Source organism: Thermobia domestica, chromosome 18 (assembly GCF_964235325.1).
Source record: "Thermobia domestica chromosome 18, izTheDome1.hap1.1, whole genome shotgun sequence".
In the NCBI taxonomy this organism is placed as follows: Eukaryota; Metazoa; Arthropoda; class Insecta; order Zygentoma; family Lepismatidae; genus Thermobia; species Thermobia domestica.
In genome coordinates this window covers 125,114,602-125,130,221 of record NC_137471.1, presented here as the reverse complement: position 1 = coordinate 125,130,221, position 15,620 = coordinate 125,114,602, and the positions used below count along the sequence as shown (strand labels likewise).

Here is a 15,620-nt window from a genome sequence, read left to right as displayed (position 1 = left end):
TATTATATCTCCTCCAAGAATTGGATTATAGCACTATACCGCCAATCTAGTATATCTAGTATATTCTATGTAGTATGATTGAGGCAGGGTTAAATAAAAAGCAATTCAAGAATGAAAACTGCAACAAGTAGACGTAATTTCATGTAAATATAAATAAAAACCATCAATATGAAAGACTTTTGTGTGGGATTTTACAAGGAAACATTCAGTTTTACTATTTTCATAATATTTATTTATTTAAAAGAACTTTATATATCTAGTTAAAACAACTTTAATTATATCTGTTTCATCAAATTATCCATTCAGGTATGGTAAAATGAATAATAAAATATTCCATATATAAGAAACAAAGCAAATTTTCACAGCTTGGTGTATAAATTGTATTTTCTCTGTGGTGTTACATAGATTTCTATTCTTTTTCTTGGAATGCATGATGGGTACTTTTGGCCATCAACATCAGCCATCTGACCAATAGAGAACCATCAAAGAGAAGCCAATCGTGGTTATCTATGATGGCCGAAGTGCATGTTACACGTCTGTATATAATTTTTTAAAGTAGTATGATATTTGCAATATGGAATATAGATGGTTCGAATAATTTAAGTTTCTGGTAACGCGACTCCGAGTTACTTAATCAAGGTAAGAACAATTCGCATTTGAAGACATTGGAAGTGCATCTGTATGTGTAGAACTGCCGGTAATGTCTGAAGTGCTGTAAAGAGGTCAAAATTCGAGTAAGCAAATTGTGAGACAGACTTCTGACTTGAGATTAGTGTTGTGTTAATACTTTTGTACAATGCACAAAAAATACGATTTCACGCGTATATTGTACTTGGTTACTTTCATTTTGGAAGATTTTGCAACATTTGCCATTTAAATGTGGAAAACTTGTAGGAGCAATGTGTCAATCCTCTGCCCAACTTTTTTCGTCGGCTCAAGGTAAGACGCTTGACTTTTTATGCCGAGAGATTTTACCCCGCTTCATACACTGAGGCAACAATAAAGAAGGCAAAATAATTGGTATACAGAGACGAGCACACATTGTAGGTATTTAGAGATAAGGTCAGTCATTTTGAAAACATACCATATTAATCTATAGACATTTAGATTGTATAGCAGTTTTAGCTCATTTGTAAATTAAATTTTGTTGTTGCTATACAACAAATGAAGTTTATTTAAAATAGTAAGAGTGTTGTAAATACCAGGGTTGGTAGTAATATTAAGTACAAGGGAACATTTGAAAGTTAATTCATGATTGCAGATGCCTTGGACACAGCTGAAAATCTGGTAGATACGATTGGATTTAGGTCTATCATTTAGAGAAAATTTGTTTTTGATACAATTCTAGTAAAAACATTGTAAGGAAGGCAACCAATCCGTGTATGTTCAAGAGTGAAACTTTTTTTGAGGGAGGGGGGAGACGGGAATATGCGTATACCTCTGAAGTACTAAGGTGGTAATATGAATCGTATAAGCGTTACTACCATATAATCCTACATGAGAGATTCACTATTACTCCCAACCCCTTATTTACACATCCCCAAGGTAATAAGACATGTAATTTCAAATAACTCACTTCCCTGCTTTATATTGTCCTAACCTTTTGTAATACTCAGGGGCGGATCCAGGGTCGACTTCTTGGGGGGGGGGGGGGGTTGTCATACTGCTACTTTTAAGAGCTGCAAACTTTGAGATAATCGTCCGCCCCTGGTAATACTTATTCAGATTCCCATGAGTTTCTTGGGTATGCATGCTTGCTACAAATGGTAAGCCGCTAAAATAAAACAGTTTTTAAAGCATTAGGACTCAATTTATGCAGAAGACAGTATACTTAAGTTATTACCTCGGCGTAATGAGCATTCTTTCGTACAGGTTTACTTTGGTGCACCACTAGAAAGAATTGTTGAAAAATCATAATTCTCTCACTGATTTACTTCTTATTGTGCCCTAAAAGGTTTCCATTGGGCATGAAAATATCTCTTTTGGCATAGATAAAATTCAAGGGGACCACCAGAAATAATTGTTGAAAAATGAAAATTCTCTTACAATTTGCGTATAACTACGGATTCCGGATGTGTAGCCTAGAAACTACAGTGCAAAAAACACAAACCAGTCTGTGCTTGGTTGTCATTAAATAGGACGAATGCTATCTAACTGAGCCGGGATGACAAAGCTGGTGGGCCGGTGTGATAGCGCGAGGGTGCTTCCGAAGGGGCCAGGCACGTTATCGATGGTGGGTGTGCGCGCAACCGAAGATAGTGGAAGGAAGTAGGTTTGGCTATGATACGGGTTTTAATAGCACTTATGGTTTCTTACTAGTAACGTTTCACCTATAAACATAAAATACGGGCTCTGTATCCTGTGCAGAAATATGCCGTTGGAAAGTAATATCTAATAGTGCCTCTTTCATATGCATCCACTTATTTTATCTGTCGGAAAGCACTTGTAATGAATTTATACTAGTAACCCTACACTTGCAAACTTAAAATGTAACTGTATTACTTTGTTATTAATCCTGTCACGTGTAGAAATTCGTTCCTTATAAACATGTCTTTTCATGAAAATATTGACTTTTACCTGTATTTCTACCAAAATGTGGTGCGCCAAAACTACACATGCACGCAATCTTTACTACCTCTTCGATGGCGACAGTGCAAAACCAAACTTTTCATTAGAGCAATAAAACCTATCTGCTTTTACATCTCGTATGCTATACGAGGTTTTAAAAAGTTAGTTTTTCACGTTCTTTTTGGGTTTCCGTTTACGAGCTTCTGAACTCACCTAGATTCGGATGTGTGGAATTGAATGCAACCAAAATCTAAAATTCCATAAAAAGTGGAGAAACGAGGTTTTGCACTTTCGCCGTCGAATATAAATTGTTAAAGTTCTGCGGAACTAATGCATTTGGATAAACTTACGCAATTCTTGTGAGGTTTTGGAACTCTGGGAATGTTCAAATTAGATTGTCTTCTGTTTTGAAAACTTAGGAATGATATTTGTACGCAAGTCGAAATTATTTTCGCTTTGTTTTTCCTCCACTCGCTTTCCTTTCTCTTTTTCAGGTGTGTATATCTTGCTTTCTTTTGAATCTTCATTTTCTTATTATCGGTGCTTTTCTGAACTTTCTATTCGTTTCGTATGCACAGTCCTTCATTCCATTTCATTTTAAATTCTTACTATTTTTCTGGTCAAGTTTACATTTGCATTTTGGGTTTAGTATCCTTACGGAAACATTTCAACCATGAGAACAAACTGTGGTATTAAAAAATAATAAAATAAACAAATTTTCGTTAATGGGCACACTTACAGTCACTAATGCGCCTGTTCTCTGAAGACCTACCTTTCCTTTCCTAGCGTCTGGTGATCACTTGACACAGTTTGTTTCGTGTTTTCTTGCGCTGTAGGCGCATTTGCCGAGATGAGGACAAAGTGGCAACAGCGTACCACGTGCTTCCCCAAATGTCAATTTGTTTAGTTTTGAAAGCACTATAAATAATATTTTTGTTGGTTTATTTATCCATTCATTCATCACTGTTTCTGCTAAAACTTAAAATATTTAGCCCTTTAGTATCTTATTTTTGCCTCCTGGAGAGCAACACCAATTTTTTCGTAGTATGTGCAGGCTGTTCGTCCACTTTAAGTTGGGGGAAGTAGCGCTGGCTCATTAATCGAGAGTTCATCTCGGATGCGATGTGTCTCTAGTTTGATGCCAGAGAATGTAAGTTTGTAATGGGCAATATTGTGTTCTTATATTCTCCCACGTTATGGGTCCGTTAATTCTTTCACAATTATTCACTGTCATTAATTATCTGTCTTCTGTAGAATACAGGGCATAACTGTAGGACGTAATTTTAATTTAACTCTTAATTTTTCGACTTCATATTTGTCCCATTATTATTTTGTCCAGACTTTTTTTTTTTCTTCTCCCTCTCCTTTTTCTTCTTCTTTCCAGTGTTTAGTATCTCCCCCAAATCCATCGACTGCTCAGGAGCTGATACTGTGACTTACAATGAGCCGTTGTAAACGACCTTGTTTATGCACATACCTTGTGCAAACCATTTAAACCGCTGAAGAAACTGGTCTCTGTTTAGTGTTCCCATAACCCTTTTCCTGCTCCTTCATAGTTGAAGTTCGTTTTGTCGTCCTGTTCCCTATCATCAGACTTCTTATTTCTTTCCGCCTTTTGTCACTTATTCCATGCAAACTCTCTACATTATCGGGGAGAAAGCTTATACAGAATGTATAGAATGAAATCAAGAAAAGAAGACCTGCACTTTTTATTCCCGAAATGTTGCAAGAATTCTATGATATGTATTGTAAACCTTGAATTAATAGAATATTCACAGACATTGAGAGGAAGGGTATTGTGTACGAAGAAAGAAATTGCTTCAATATCATCAATAAGTACTTCCCTATTCTTTTGTAGTTAATCTGTCTTTCAGCACTCGTCTGCATTTGACGTGGGCCTACTGCTTACCATGGGGTTCCAATTAGGCCTTCATAATCAATGCTTCGAATATTTTCTTGTGACATAGGCTTCGAATATTTTCTTCTGACATAGGCATACAAATGCAACATACTTTAGCTGTAAATTATCTAGGTGCCAAACTCATATTGTCATTGTACCTGGCGCTCTGTAGATAGTGATCCGGAATTTCGTGTTAAAAGGGAAAAAAATGTATATATTTCGAAGATGGTCATCCGTGTTACGAAAGATTTTAAGTACCGTAAGTTTCTTTCAATCATGTGAATATAATTTTCAGAAACAAGCTGTGCTTGTATGTCCTCATATGTCAAGTTAGATTGGGTCAGGCTCACTATTCATGTTTCTGGTTTTATGCTTTTCATGGGATGATCGTCTTCAGTCAAAATTTAACCGATAACATTTTACAGCAGCGTACTGTTGTACTTCCAGAAATAAAGATCTGTCATACTTATATCGAGTTTTATATTCAGAGGAAACTAATTTAGTGAAAATGAGCTAGAGGAAATAAAACTGAACATGCCTCTTTCTATTTGCACCGCAATTCATTTTTATACCGAATATGTACCCTACAGTATACACAGTAATTATGCCTCTTCCTAAGTTATGAAGTAGTGAAAAATGTTTAATCTATATATATAAAAGAGAACGTACAATTTTTTGTCCGCTCATCACGCTAATACGGCTGAACCAATTTCTTTCATTTTTGGGGGGTTACTAGGATTTGGACCTTAGATGGTTTTTATCATATCACTTTAATTTTTAATTACCAGTGTCTTGAGATAGTTGACCATTCAAGTGTCCATAACGTACAAATCCTTTGTTATTAGTTCATCATAGGTAAAAATAAACGTATTTATATGCAACCCGCATGACCGTGTCACTCGGCGGGTTAACATAAATGACAGGCGATATACAGCGGAAAATAGCTTGAATCTTCTGTTTAAAATTTTTTAATTGATTTGCTTATTTTTACAGACACTTTTACAATATGCCAGCACCGGGATGACCGCAGCGAAGCGGGGCGGGTTAACATAAATGACAGGCGATATAATGTTAAGATTTACTGCAATCTTCTATGGTTTTTATCATATCACTTGAAAGCGAAAAAGTAAAAATTATCTAAGTAACAAAGTTTATTGCGTTCCGGGGTGACCGCAGCGAAGCGGGGTGAACGCTGCTAGTACATAAATAATGTAAATCATTGTTAATTAGAACACAACTTAAGTACATTTATATCTTTGAGATGTGTTCTTTTCGTAATTTATCTTCTTACACTTTTGTCTTATTTTACACTTTGAGTTTAGGTTTTTCTTTCTCATTATTTTGAATCTCACTTTGAAAGAATATCTTGCTATGCTAAAGAACTGTTATATTTTTAGTTGTTTTCTGTTTATTTTAATTCATTGAATCAACGACTGAGAATCATAACATTTATGCCATATCCATACTTTATTTTTTTTCTGAAATACTCAATTCATAAAGTGACATTAGAAAGATTTTTTTTCTTTCTTTCTTTCTTTCGTATAATATAATCAGGAGTAAGTTTCACGGTGTTGTAAAGTACATTAGCAAAAGATTGAACGCATTCTGAACATAGTATTTTATAATTCTGAAAGAAACACTTCACTTACGCTCTAGTAGCGACCTCTTTTGGACTTGAACGGAGTAAATCTTTAACTAATGCCTTGGAAATCGTAATCGGATTGTTATATTGTTAGTTTGATTTCGGCAACCAAAACTGTTGCCTTCGACTGCTAGAAAAGCTTCGGCTTCACAAATATTTTTACATTTCATTTAATTTACCCTTTTTTTATCTCTCCTATCTTTTCTTCACAGAAGACCTTAAAATGAGCAATGAGCTACTTAAATATCATTATCACTTTACACACTAACTTCTCCATCCAAGGTAGGACACCAGAACTCTCTTGTGTGGCCATATATTTCTGTACGCTTCCTCGACCGGGAAACCCGGGTTCGATTTCATACGGGAGCTCATGTAGTTCGGATCTCACGTTAAGTTATAGGTCCACGTCTCATATAGCCTCGCTGCTCAAAGGAACGCTAAACTCAAATAAATTCATTCCAAGACAAAACACCGGATCTACTGAAATAATAGTTTTTGCAAAAATCTCAGTTTTCTGGTTAGCTGCAAGCCGCAAACTTTGGAATACTGTAAGGCCTTTACCTATGATAGTGTAACCGTTACTATAGATAAGTCTTTCTGATTTCGACAGTTAATGCACCTGGTAGTTTGGCTGAATAAAATACAGAACCTAGCGCTACCTGTATAAAAAGAATTCTCGTACAATTTAAAATATTCCTTTTCACTGTATTAGATTTTCCCTTAACAAAGGCATTCATTAAGCTTGAAAGATTACGTATCTCTTTACATTTTCCTATTGTAATGTGAAAGAATCTTCAAGTTCAAAATGGAAATAACTTTATTCACTAATAGAATTGTCTACTACTTCAAACCATTATCCTTATCAAAACTAGTTACTTTACTTCTTAATTGCATAATGAAACCTGTCATTGAATAAGATGTAAAAGAAGCAGTTGAACTTGATTTGTATGAGGTTCGGAATACGTCACTTTGTCATGCATATAACGTGACATTCAACGAGTAGCGCGATTGGTCGAGTATGAAATCACCTCTTTAACTCGACTTGTGATACATCCCGAAGAATCTATGTCAATTTCTTTTCGTTATCTTCAGCATCACTTACAAAATACCTTTAAATGGCGATTTCAATTTAATAAACAGAAGTAGTGGCATTATTTTGTCTTACGGTTCGTGGACATATTGCTTGACGAATTGTATAAGATACTTTGGCTGGATTTTTGCGCATTCTCTCTCCGTTAATATAGACTCAAATAGTGGTGGTATCATTTCCTCTTCTTTATCAAGGTGATCGCCGTGATTTTTCTACACAAATACAGGAAGCAAAAGGAATATTAAGAAGTCTACAGTTAATAAGAACAGACTTAATAAGACAATTGTACATTATTTTCAAGACAAAATAAAGTTGTTGGGGGGAAAAGCATAGATTAAGAACATGGGGCCACTATTTAGAAAATTTGAGTGAAATCTAGTAATTCACAAAGTAACATCTAAGGAACCTCTTTCAACTTGGGCCACATCTCTTAAGTAAACTGATAAGATAGAAATTGCATAAGTAATGCCAGCGCCATTACCACGTAATGCATAATGAACAAAAACAGCTATACGCAATTTAAAAACTCTAAGGCACAAACTGACGAGCTCTCGCCACACTGAAAATAGAACAAATATACACCTTCAAGGAAAAAATATTGTCTACTTAGAGAATAATGTTAATTATATTGGCACATTTAGATTTCTTACGCCCACTCTTTAAAATATGAGTGCATAGCTACGATGGCTTCAAAGTAAAGAAACAATCAAAAAAAAAAAAAAAAAAAAAGTTTGTAACCATATATGTGTTGAGAATTTTGAATCTGAACCAATTTTTGATCGATTAATATGCATCAGATCTTTCCTACCTTATTTTCCTATTTACTTTAAAATATATACTCACAGTACAAGAAGAAAAAATCCAATTGAGTGGTTCAGCATAAGATTCAAACATTAATTCTGTAGACCTACACATTTACAATGTAATTTGTGATAGTGATAGTACTAACTAAAAATTTTCCAGAATTATTTAAATTTAATATCCGATAACAAACAAGCTTAGTAATTATATTTTGACACTTTATGTAACCTCCAGATGTATAAATACACAAAATCTACGATATCAGGGGAAACATTTCACTTTCAACACTTGTCATATTTTAACATATTACGTACCTAATTGTTTGCTCTTTCTATCTTTTCGTAGTTTCCTTCATTGGAAATCTTTCTTTACATATACATATTTTATTCTACTGTTTACAATCCGGAACTTCATGTCACCGTTTTCGTTTTGTACTGAGGTTCTTAGACCATGTTGTTTAGAAAATAAAATTGCGATCAACATTGCAGCGAGACTGATATGACGTTACACTATTTCAGTCCATTGTGCTTATCTTTGTACAGTTGGACACACTGCCATCGTGTGCCATTTTCAAACTTCTGGAAACAAAATGGCACGGGCCACCGCACCAAACTTTTCTCGCTTCAGTTCTTTAAACTAAATCATGTTTCGCAGTTATTGATGTCTTTTTGTGAAATAGGAACAAAATTATATGTTATTTTCGGACATCTTCATTCAAATAAAACTTATCTCCAAAAGTAAATTACCCCTTGCAGCTTTTTTCATTAAAAATGACCTATGCCATACGTTAGGGTTATCAGTGAAATATTTGTTTATAAAATAAAATTTCAGGGGCCGCGGTGGCTCAATGGTAGAGCGTTCAACTCGGTTCCGGGTTCGATCCCAGCCCCCACCAAGTGAACTTTGTAGTGGACAAACATCGTGTATGTGGGTTTTCTCGGGGTTGTCCCGTTTCCTCCCACTTTCTTCATTCCACCATTTCATTCATTTCTCATCATCACCGTCTCCTTTAGCCTTGGCGGCATGACCGTAGGACGTAAAGCTCAAATAATAAAATTTCATGAATGATTCTATACAAAATTGTAAAAGAAAAAAAAAGTAAAGTTTCCTTTATGGATATTCTTATGGAAATGATTTATGCAGTACTATAGGAAAAATAACGAAATACGAACAAAATCGCCTGAGTCGTTTTTAAGAAAATTATCCGAAAATTTCACCCTCAAGAATAAAGTAGCCCCTCATATATTTTTCAAAACAAATGAATTATGCCATATTAACAAGTTATTAATAAAATATGGAGAAAATGTCTTAAGTCTTTCTGAGAAAATCGCCCGATAAAACTCATCCCGAGAATCCCTTGGGGATTTTTCAGGACAAATGAATTATGCCATGTTGTGAAGTTATAAATGAAATATTTCCTTCGAGATCTTCGCTCCGTGGAGTTGAAGTTGGTCAAGAATGAGGGCGAATTTATCCCTAATACTTAAAAAATAATACATTCTTAATTCTGTAGGTTTTTTTTTTTTTTTTTTTTTTAACTTAGAGTCTTACCATCGTTTGAGGTTGAAACGGTCGGAGGTATGAAGTTTATTATTATTATTATTATTATTATTATTTTAAAAACATAAATTATTGGTTTTTATGAAATTTCAAGGTAATTTGTTCGATGTTGATACAATGTGATGTGTATTTTCTTTGGAACTACTACCCTTCTGAAACTGCCATTCTCTGTGTTTGAGGTTATAAAATCAGTGAAAATTTAGGAGTTTGTTTGTCCTTTCCACTACCACCCCAATTTTAAAAATACGTTCCAAGATAAAAATTCTTGTAATTCTTGATTTGTAAGAAACATCGTGTGCGATTTTTTTCTTTTCTTTTTTAATTATAGAGAGTCGTAAGACTCCACATTTACTGTTTGCAGTTGAAATTAGAAGCAAGGCGAGGGGGTGAATTAATCCATCTTGAAAGAAAAATATGTTTAACAATAACTTAACCTAGAAATCACATATATATATATATATATATATATATATATATATATATATATATATATATATATATATATATATATATATATACATGGGCTTTGTTTCTTCGAGGTCTTCTACCGAAGCCTGTTGTTGGCTTTGATATCGGTCAAGAGTAAAGGGATCAGTCGATCTCAGTTTAAGAACATGTTTGAAGGTAACTTTCCAAACAAATAAATAAATAAAAGAAAAAATGAAATCATTATTTTAGTTTTAACATCCCACGATTATGCCTTGTAAGCTAAAGGAGACGGCTGATTAATGAAATGTTTTAGGATTGTTTACCCAGGAATCAAATCCGGCACCACGTGTAAGCAAACCTTCACGCAGGTTGTGCTAGCTGCTAGACCAACGAGAAGGGGTATGTAAGTGAAAATGCTGTGGATTTCCTTGGAGGCTTAAGAATTACTCTTATCAGTTAATGAAACTGTTGAGAAATAAGGCGTTGAAAACCTCCAACTTGTTGAGAGAATAAAATCTTTTAACTCGCTTTTATATAGCACAATATCCATAATTTTATGTATTGTCTCACTCTTGAGTTTTTGTTGCGAACAGAAGTTGGATTCCGTATCTGTCAGTCTTGAAAAATGGCCTTTTGTCATGACGTGTGCAAATCATTTAAACAGCTGAACGAGAGATAAATACGAAATCTTTCCCAATCTTGGATACGCTTTTACCGAATATAAAATAGAATTACTTTGTCCTCCATAGTGCCGTTGTGACGACGTCTTTCTACTATTCACATGAAACTCCTACCATATAAGGGACAAATGGCTCAATGGTAGAGCGCCTACCTCTGGTATGAGGAATCTCCGCCTCAATTCCAGGCCACGTAACTTTATGGTAGACAACGTCGTGTCAGTGGGTTTTCTCGGGGTTCTCCCATTTATTCCGCATTCTCATCTTACCAATTATTTAATCATTTACCTTTATTAATTATCCGTCTCCTTGAGTGTACAGGGGACAATCGTGAGACGTAAAATTAAGGATTTTATTTCATTCATTACCATAGGAGCATTCTGTGTTGCCAGATTTTAGTTCTGCCATATAGCACAGAACGATTGCTATTGCTATATGACGTTTTCTGTTCTCTGGCTATTAATGTTTTCGTATATGCGAAGAGTTCGCGCGCTTGCATCGGTTCCCGGTGGGGCACAATTTCTAATTTTCTATTATAATTTAAGAGTTTCGTAGATTGAGTTGACAAACGCAAATCTAGAAATGAATAATAGTTCAATAGGAGCTAATGCTGTCAAAATTAAAGTATTCAAATAACAGCAGAAAGATATTCTGGTCTTTTATATATCTGAGTGGTTATAGCCCTTGTATAATATGTTTTGGATTTATGCAGTGTAAAATTGACAGACTGTAAATTAGGGTTCTGTATTTACAGTTAAATGTATATTTATTTATTTATTTATCTCTGAAAGTAAGATATAAATCTTAAAGTTTGAATGTTAATATTTTAAACCTAATTTCCTTTTTGTTTTGTTTCAGTAGAGTTTGGCAGCCATGGACTCTGACAACTCTATGGACGTAGCCTCGGAGCACAAGGAGGAAGTAGCCAGTGATGCGGAGGAACGAGAAGCCTCTGAATCGGACTCTGACGAAGAGCGTGACAATGACAATGAAAAGCCCCCAGAGGAGGATGAAGCTCATCAGTCGGACAACGAGGACGGAGCGTCCAGCTCATCACACGACGAGGACTCCGATAGTGATGCTAGGTCTTCGTCGTCGCGCTCTTCCTCGTCATCAGCGTCGAGCAAGCGATCGGTGGAGAAGACGGAAGCGGCGAATGAAAGTGTGGAGGTAGTTGAGAATAAGGAAGAGGAGGGAAAAAATGGTGATGCTTGTAGTGATGAGACACGACAAGTGCAAGAAGAACCGGAGCCGGACCCAGAACCTTCAAGTAAAAATGACGGTGGTTTATCTGATGTGTCTGATTTGGAAAGCCATGGTGCACCTGAAAGTTTGGATTGTGTGTCGGAAGAAGAGCGAAAAATAAGTGGTGAAACAGATGAAAAACCTAGTTGTTTATCGAAAGAGAAAAGTAGTGAATCAATGCGCAAGGATTCTCACGTAGACACGCTGCTAATGAGAGAGACGGAGTTAGACTTCGAGGCGGATGTGGGCGAGGAACAGTCGAAGGATCTAACGGACGAAAGAGAGGAAGGGGAGTGTGAGGATAGAAGTAGGGATGAAAGAGACGAGAACAGTGAGGGTGAAGTGAAGGACGGGGAGGACTTGGAAGAAGGCGAAATCACTGAGGATGAGGACGGGAAGCCTTCTTCACCAGAACCCAAACCTATTTGTAGGTTCTATAACAGAGGACAGTGCACGTGGGGTTCAAGTTGCAGGTAGGGATAAGTTAAGGATTAATCTAAACAACACATAAACTAGAAAGTAAATATAATCACTCAAAGAAAGAAATTGACGCATATTTAATATTTAGAAAGACTTACCTGTGAGTGCATCTTGCGGTTTGAAATTTCCTTAGTTTCAACAAGTTCTTTTCCTACTGTAAAGCTATTGACATTTTATATTGTTGACTAAAGTGCTTTCAAAACTAGAAACAAATTGACAGCTGAAAAGCACGTGCAAATTTGTTTTGAAGAAGGAAATCTACGTCACATAATTATTGCGGTCACTCAGCGAGAGTTGAATCATAAACATCATTTTAGCAACAGTGGGTGGAAAGTTTTCTCGGCAACAGACCTTAACATTCCAATGTTGCCGCTAGCAGACACGTGTTTTCAGAAGGAAAGAAGCTGTTTTAGTCTTTCGTTTCTTTGTGCATGGAAGTGGTTTAAAAAAACACTTATCTCCCCTCCTTGTCAACATCCACAAACTGAGACAATAAACAGACCCTTTCATCCATCCAAACAAACCAATATGTACAGATTTTCGTTAAGACTCACAGAACAGTTCCAGCTGATGACTCACTGGGATGCGATCGAAGTGGCAACAGCGTACCAGCTACTTCTCCAAACATCAATTTGTTTCTAGTTTTGAAAGCACTGTACAAACAGATTTTATACTGCTCGTGTGCAGATGAAGAATATACTTTCATTTCTTGTAACGTAATATCCAAAATGAAACTGTCATTTATCTGAACAACATTGGTGAGTAGTACAAGATAACCTTTCCGCCATAAGATGTGATGTAAGTTTACAATAGCAACCGCCAATAAAACGAGACAACTTGCTGAAACTGACAGAGATTTGAAAAAGTAAGACGCATTCAGAGGTGAGGTTTGCAAAGTAGGAAGCTTTGATGGTTACATAGACGATGCACAAAATATTTTCAGTTACACATTTTATTTAGTTGTTGAGGAGATAACATATGAATGATAATATAAAATATAAGACTTTCGATTTTCCTTGTACAGTTTAGCTGTTTACTTCCTGATGTTTCGAAAATAGCTTAATTTAGAAAACAAGGCCAAAGTCAGGAATTTTTTTGATCTACTTACACTGAGTATCTAAAAAGCAACTTCTTTTTGCTGATCAGTATCCGTTTTCTTCTTCGTAATTAACGTTTTAGAAAACACTGCGTAGTGTAGTTTGTGTTGTTAATATGTTCCCTTTAGTCAAAGAATATGTCATCAAAAGATGTCCAGGGCTTAGGTGAGGAACTGGGCAGGAACCGAAAGGCATTAACCAGCAGAGAAAGAACATTCGATCATAGCACTAAGGAAAACGTGCCCACGCTTGTATAAATTTCTAATTGTGCTCTTTATGGAGACTCTAAAGTATATATAATCTGTCCATGGGGTCACGAGAAAATGACTTCAGATTTGTAGTCTTTGAAGTACCATGGAGCAGCAATCCTGTAAGAATAGGTAGTCTGCTACTCACGGAATTCGATTCCTTCCTTTGATGCGGAGTTATGGGCAATGATATTAATTTTGGAAAAACATTCGACGAATTCATAAGCGAGAACAATTTATTATGTAATAGAAAAACATGAAATATAAGTAACGATATGTATATATGTAAATGAATGCAACAACTATTATAGCCAACATAACACATATAACCTTTACCAATATTCAAATGCCTGTACAGGTCTTTCCATTAGTTCATTAGCATTGAATTTCTGATGTCAAACTTTAATTTATAGGTTATAATTTCGAAGTTTACGCCGAATGATATTTCACAATTCACTTTTACAAAATCTCATTACATTTTTGTAACACCATATACTCTTCTATTAGGACTAGGATCCAAACCATAATTTCATACAGAAAAGGAAACTCCACTTTGACTATGTAGCCATATTTAAGCACACCAAAATTCTCTACTACACGTATTACTTGTTGCTTAATTCTAACGAGAACTGCAAAGTTGCTCCGTAAACCCACAACATAGATGGTTGAAAGACTAACACTGACATTGACCTAGTAAACAATAGTTTCCAACATTGATATTAAATGAACAGTTTTTTAATGTAGCACTGTTACAATCGAGTGTATAGTGAAGATGTCTACGCCTGGATAAATTTCTTCATGACAGGGACAAATAGCCTCGGTGTAACGTCTCCATTAACCCTAGGATCACCAAGGTATTTTTGGGTTACATTGGGGGGCCTCTAATGTCCACGAAATAAAGGTCTATTTCTCACGGAAAATAATTTATCTTGTCTGATATGAACTTGGGATGTCTAAGACATCATATATTTTTATTCTCTATTATTACTAGGTTTCTAAGTAGTGTTTTGCCATCTTTATGTGTGTAATTGTTTAAGTTACCATTTTTTATTTATGTCAGTAACTGTGGCCTATTTATTTTATTTGTTTGTGTTCAAAAACTATCAGACGTATCAATAGCAACTTAGTAGTGTAGTATGTGCACAAAGGCGGCTTCTAGAAGCATTTTGGTGGTGGTGCAGTAAGGTGGGGTAGAATGGGATGACTGGGGTATACTTCAGCATTCTCAGGATTAATCTTTTATAATTCCATCTCGGTTATCCTTGGAATGGCGAAATTCTTTCAAATTTTGTTTTCGTGGAAAGATAGTGTGAGGGACGTTCATTGGATACAATAGAGATGTCACCAGAGAAGCAGTGTTGCCAGCACAAGTTACAATTTTTCTAGTAGCACAACGTCAGGTTTTTGCACCTATGGAATGAACATGTAAAACAGAGCAAACAAGTTACGATATGTGTGTAAGTTTTGTAAACTAACACCACTACATCATCATGAATCAGGGTTGGCAAAAACCATGGTTTTTATTAAAAAAACCAAAAAAACCGGTTTTTTTGGTTTAAACCAGGTTTTTTGGGTTTAAACCAGGTTTTTATGGTTTAAATGATTTGCTCTATATATTCATATCATATATGGACAGAAATAAGTTTGTTTCGCCTTGATGTTATTATGCAACAACCGGGTTATGCTGGAAGGGGTCACATAAGCTTAAAGCGGAATAAAAACCGCTTCTCGAGTTACATCCGAGAGAAATTGTCCTCCATTTGAACTCAGAACCAGGACTAATTGGCCACAAATGCGATACGTCTGCCGACTCACTCACGAAGGAATCCTGACAAAAAATACGTTATGCTGATCTTTACATACTTCTTAATATAACTGTCAAG

General features: G+C 35.6%; 1 protein-coding gene across 6 annotated transcripts in view; it reads left to right on the top strand.

The window, feature by feature from the left end:
* The first annotated feature begins 460 nt into the window (after window positions 1-460).
* The window catches only part of LOC145675829 (uncharacterized), a 93,134-nt gene continuing 77,974 nt past the window's right edge, over window positions 461-15,620 (top strand). For 2 of the 6 annotated variants that reach the window (XM_081746572.1, XM_081746567.1), the window contains exons 1-2: window positions 462-639; window positions 11,529-12,385. In XM_081746572.1, coding sequence (XP_081602698.1) covers window positions 11,541-12,385 — 845 coding nt within the window. In that variant the 5' untranslated portion in view covers window positions 462-639; window positions 11,529-11,540. Of the gene's footprint in view, window positions 940-11,525; window positions 12,386-15,620 lie in introns of all 6 variants that reach the window. The other 4 variants (XM_081746571.1, XM_081746570.1, XM_081746568.1 and 1 more) reach the window with 4 other exon arrangements.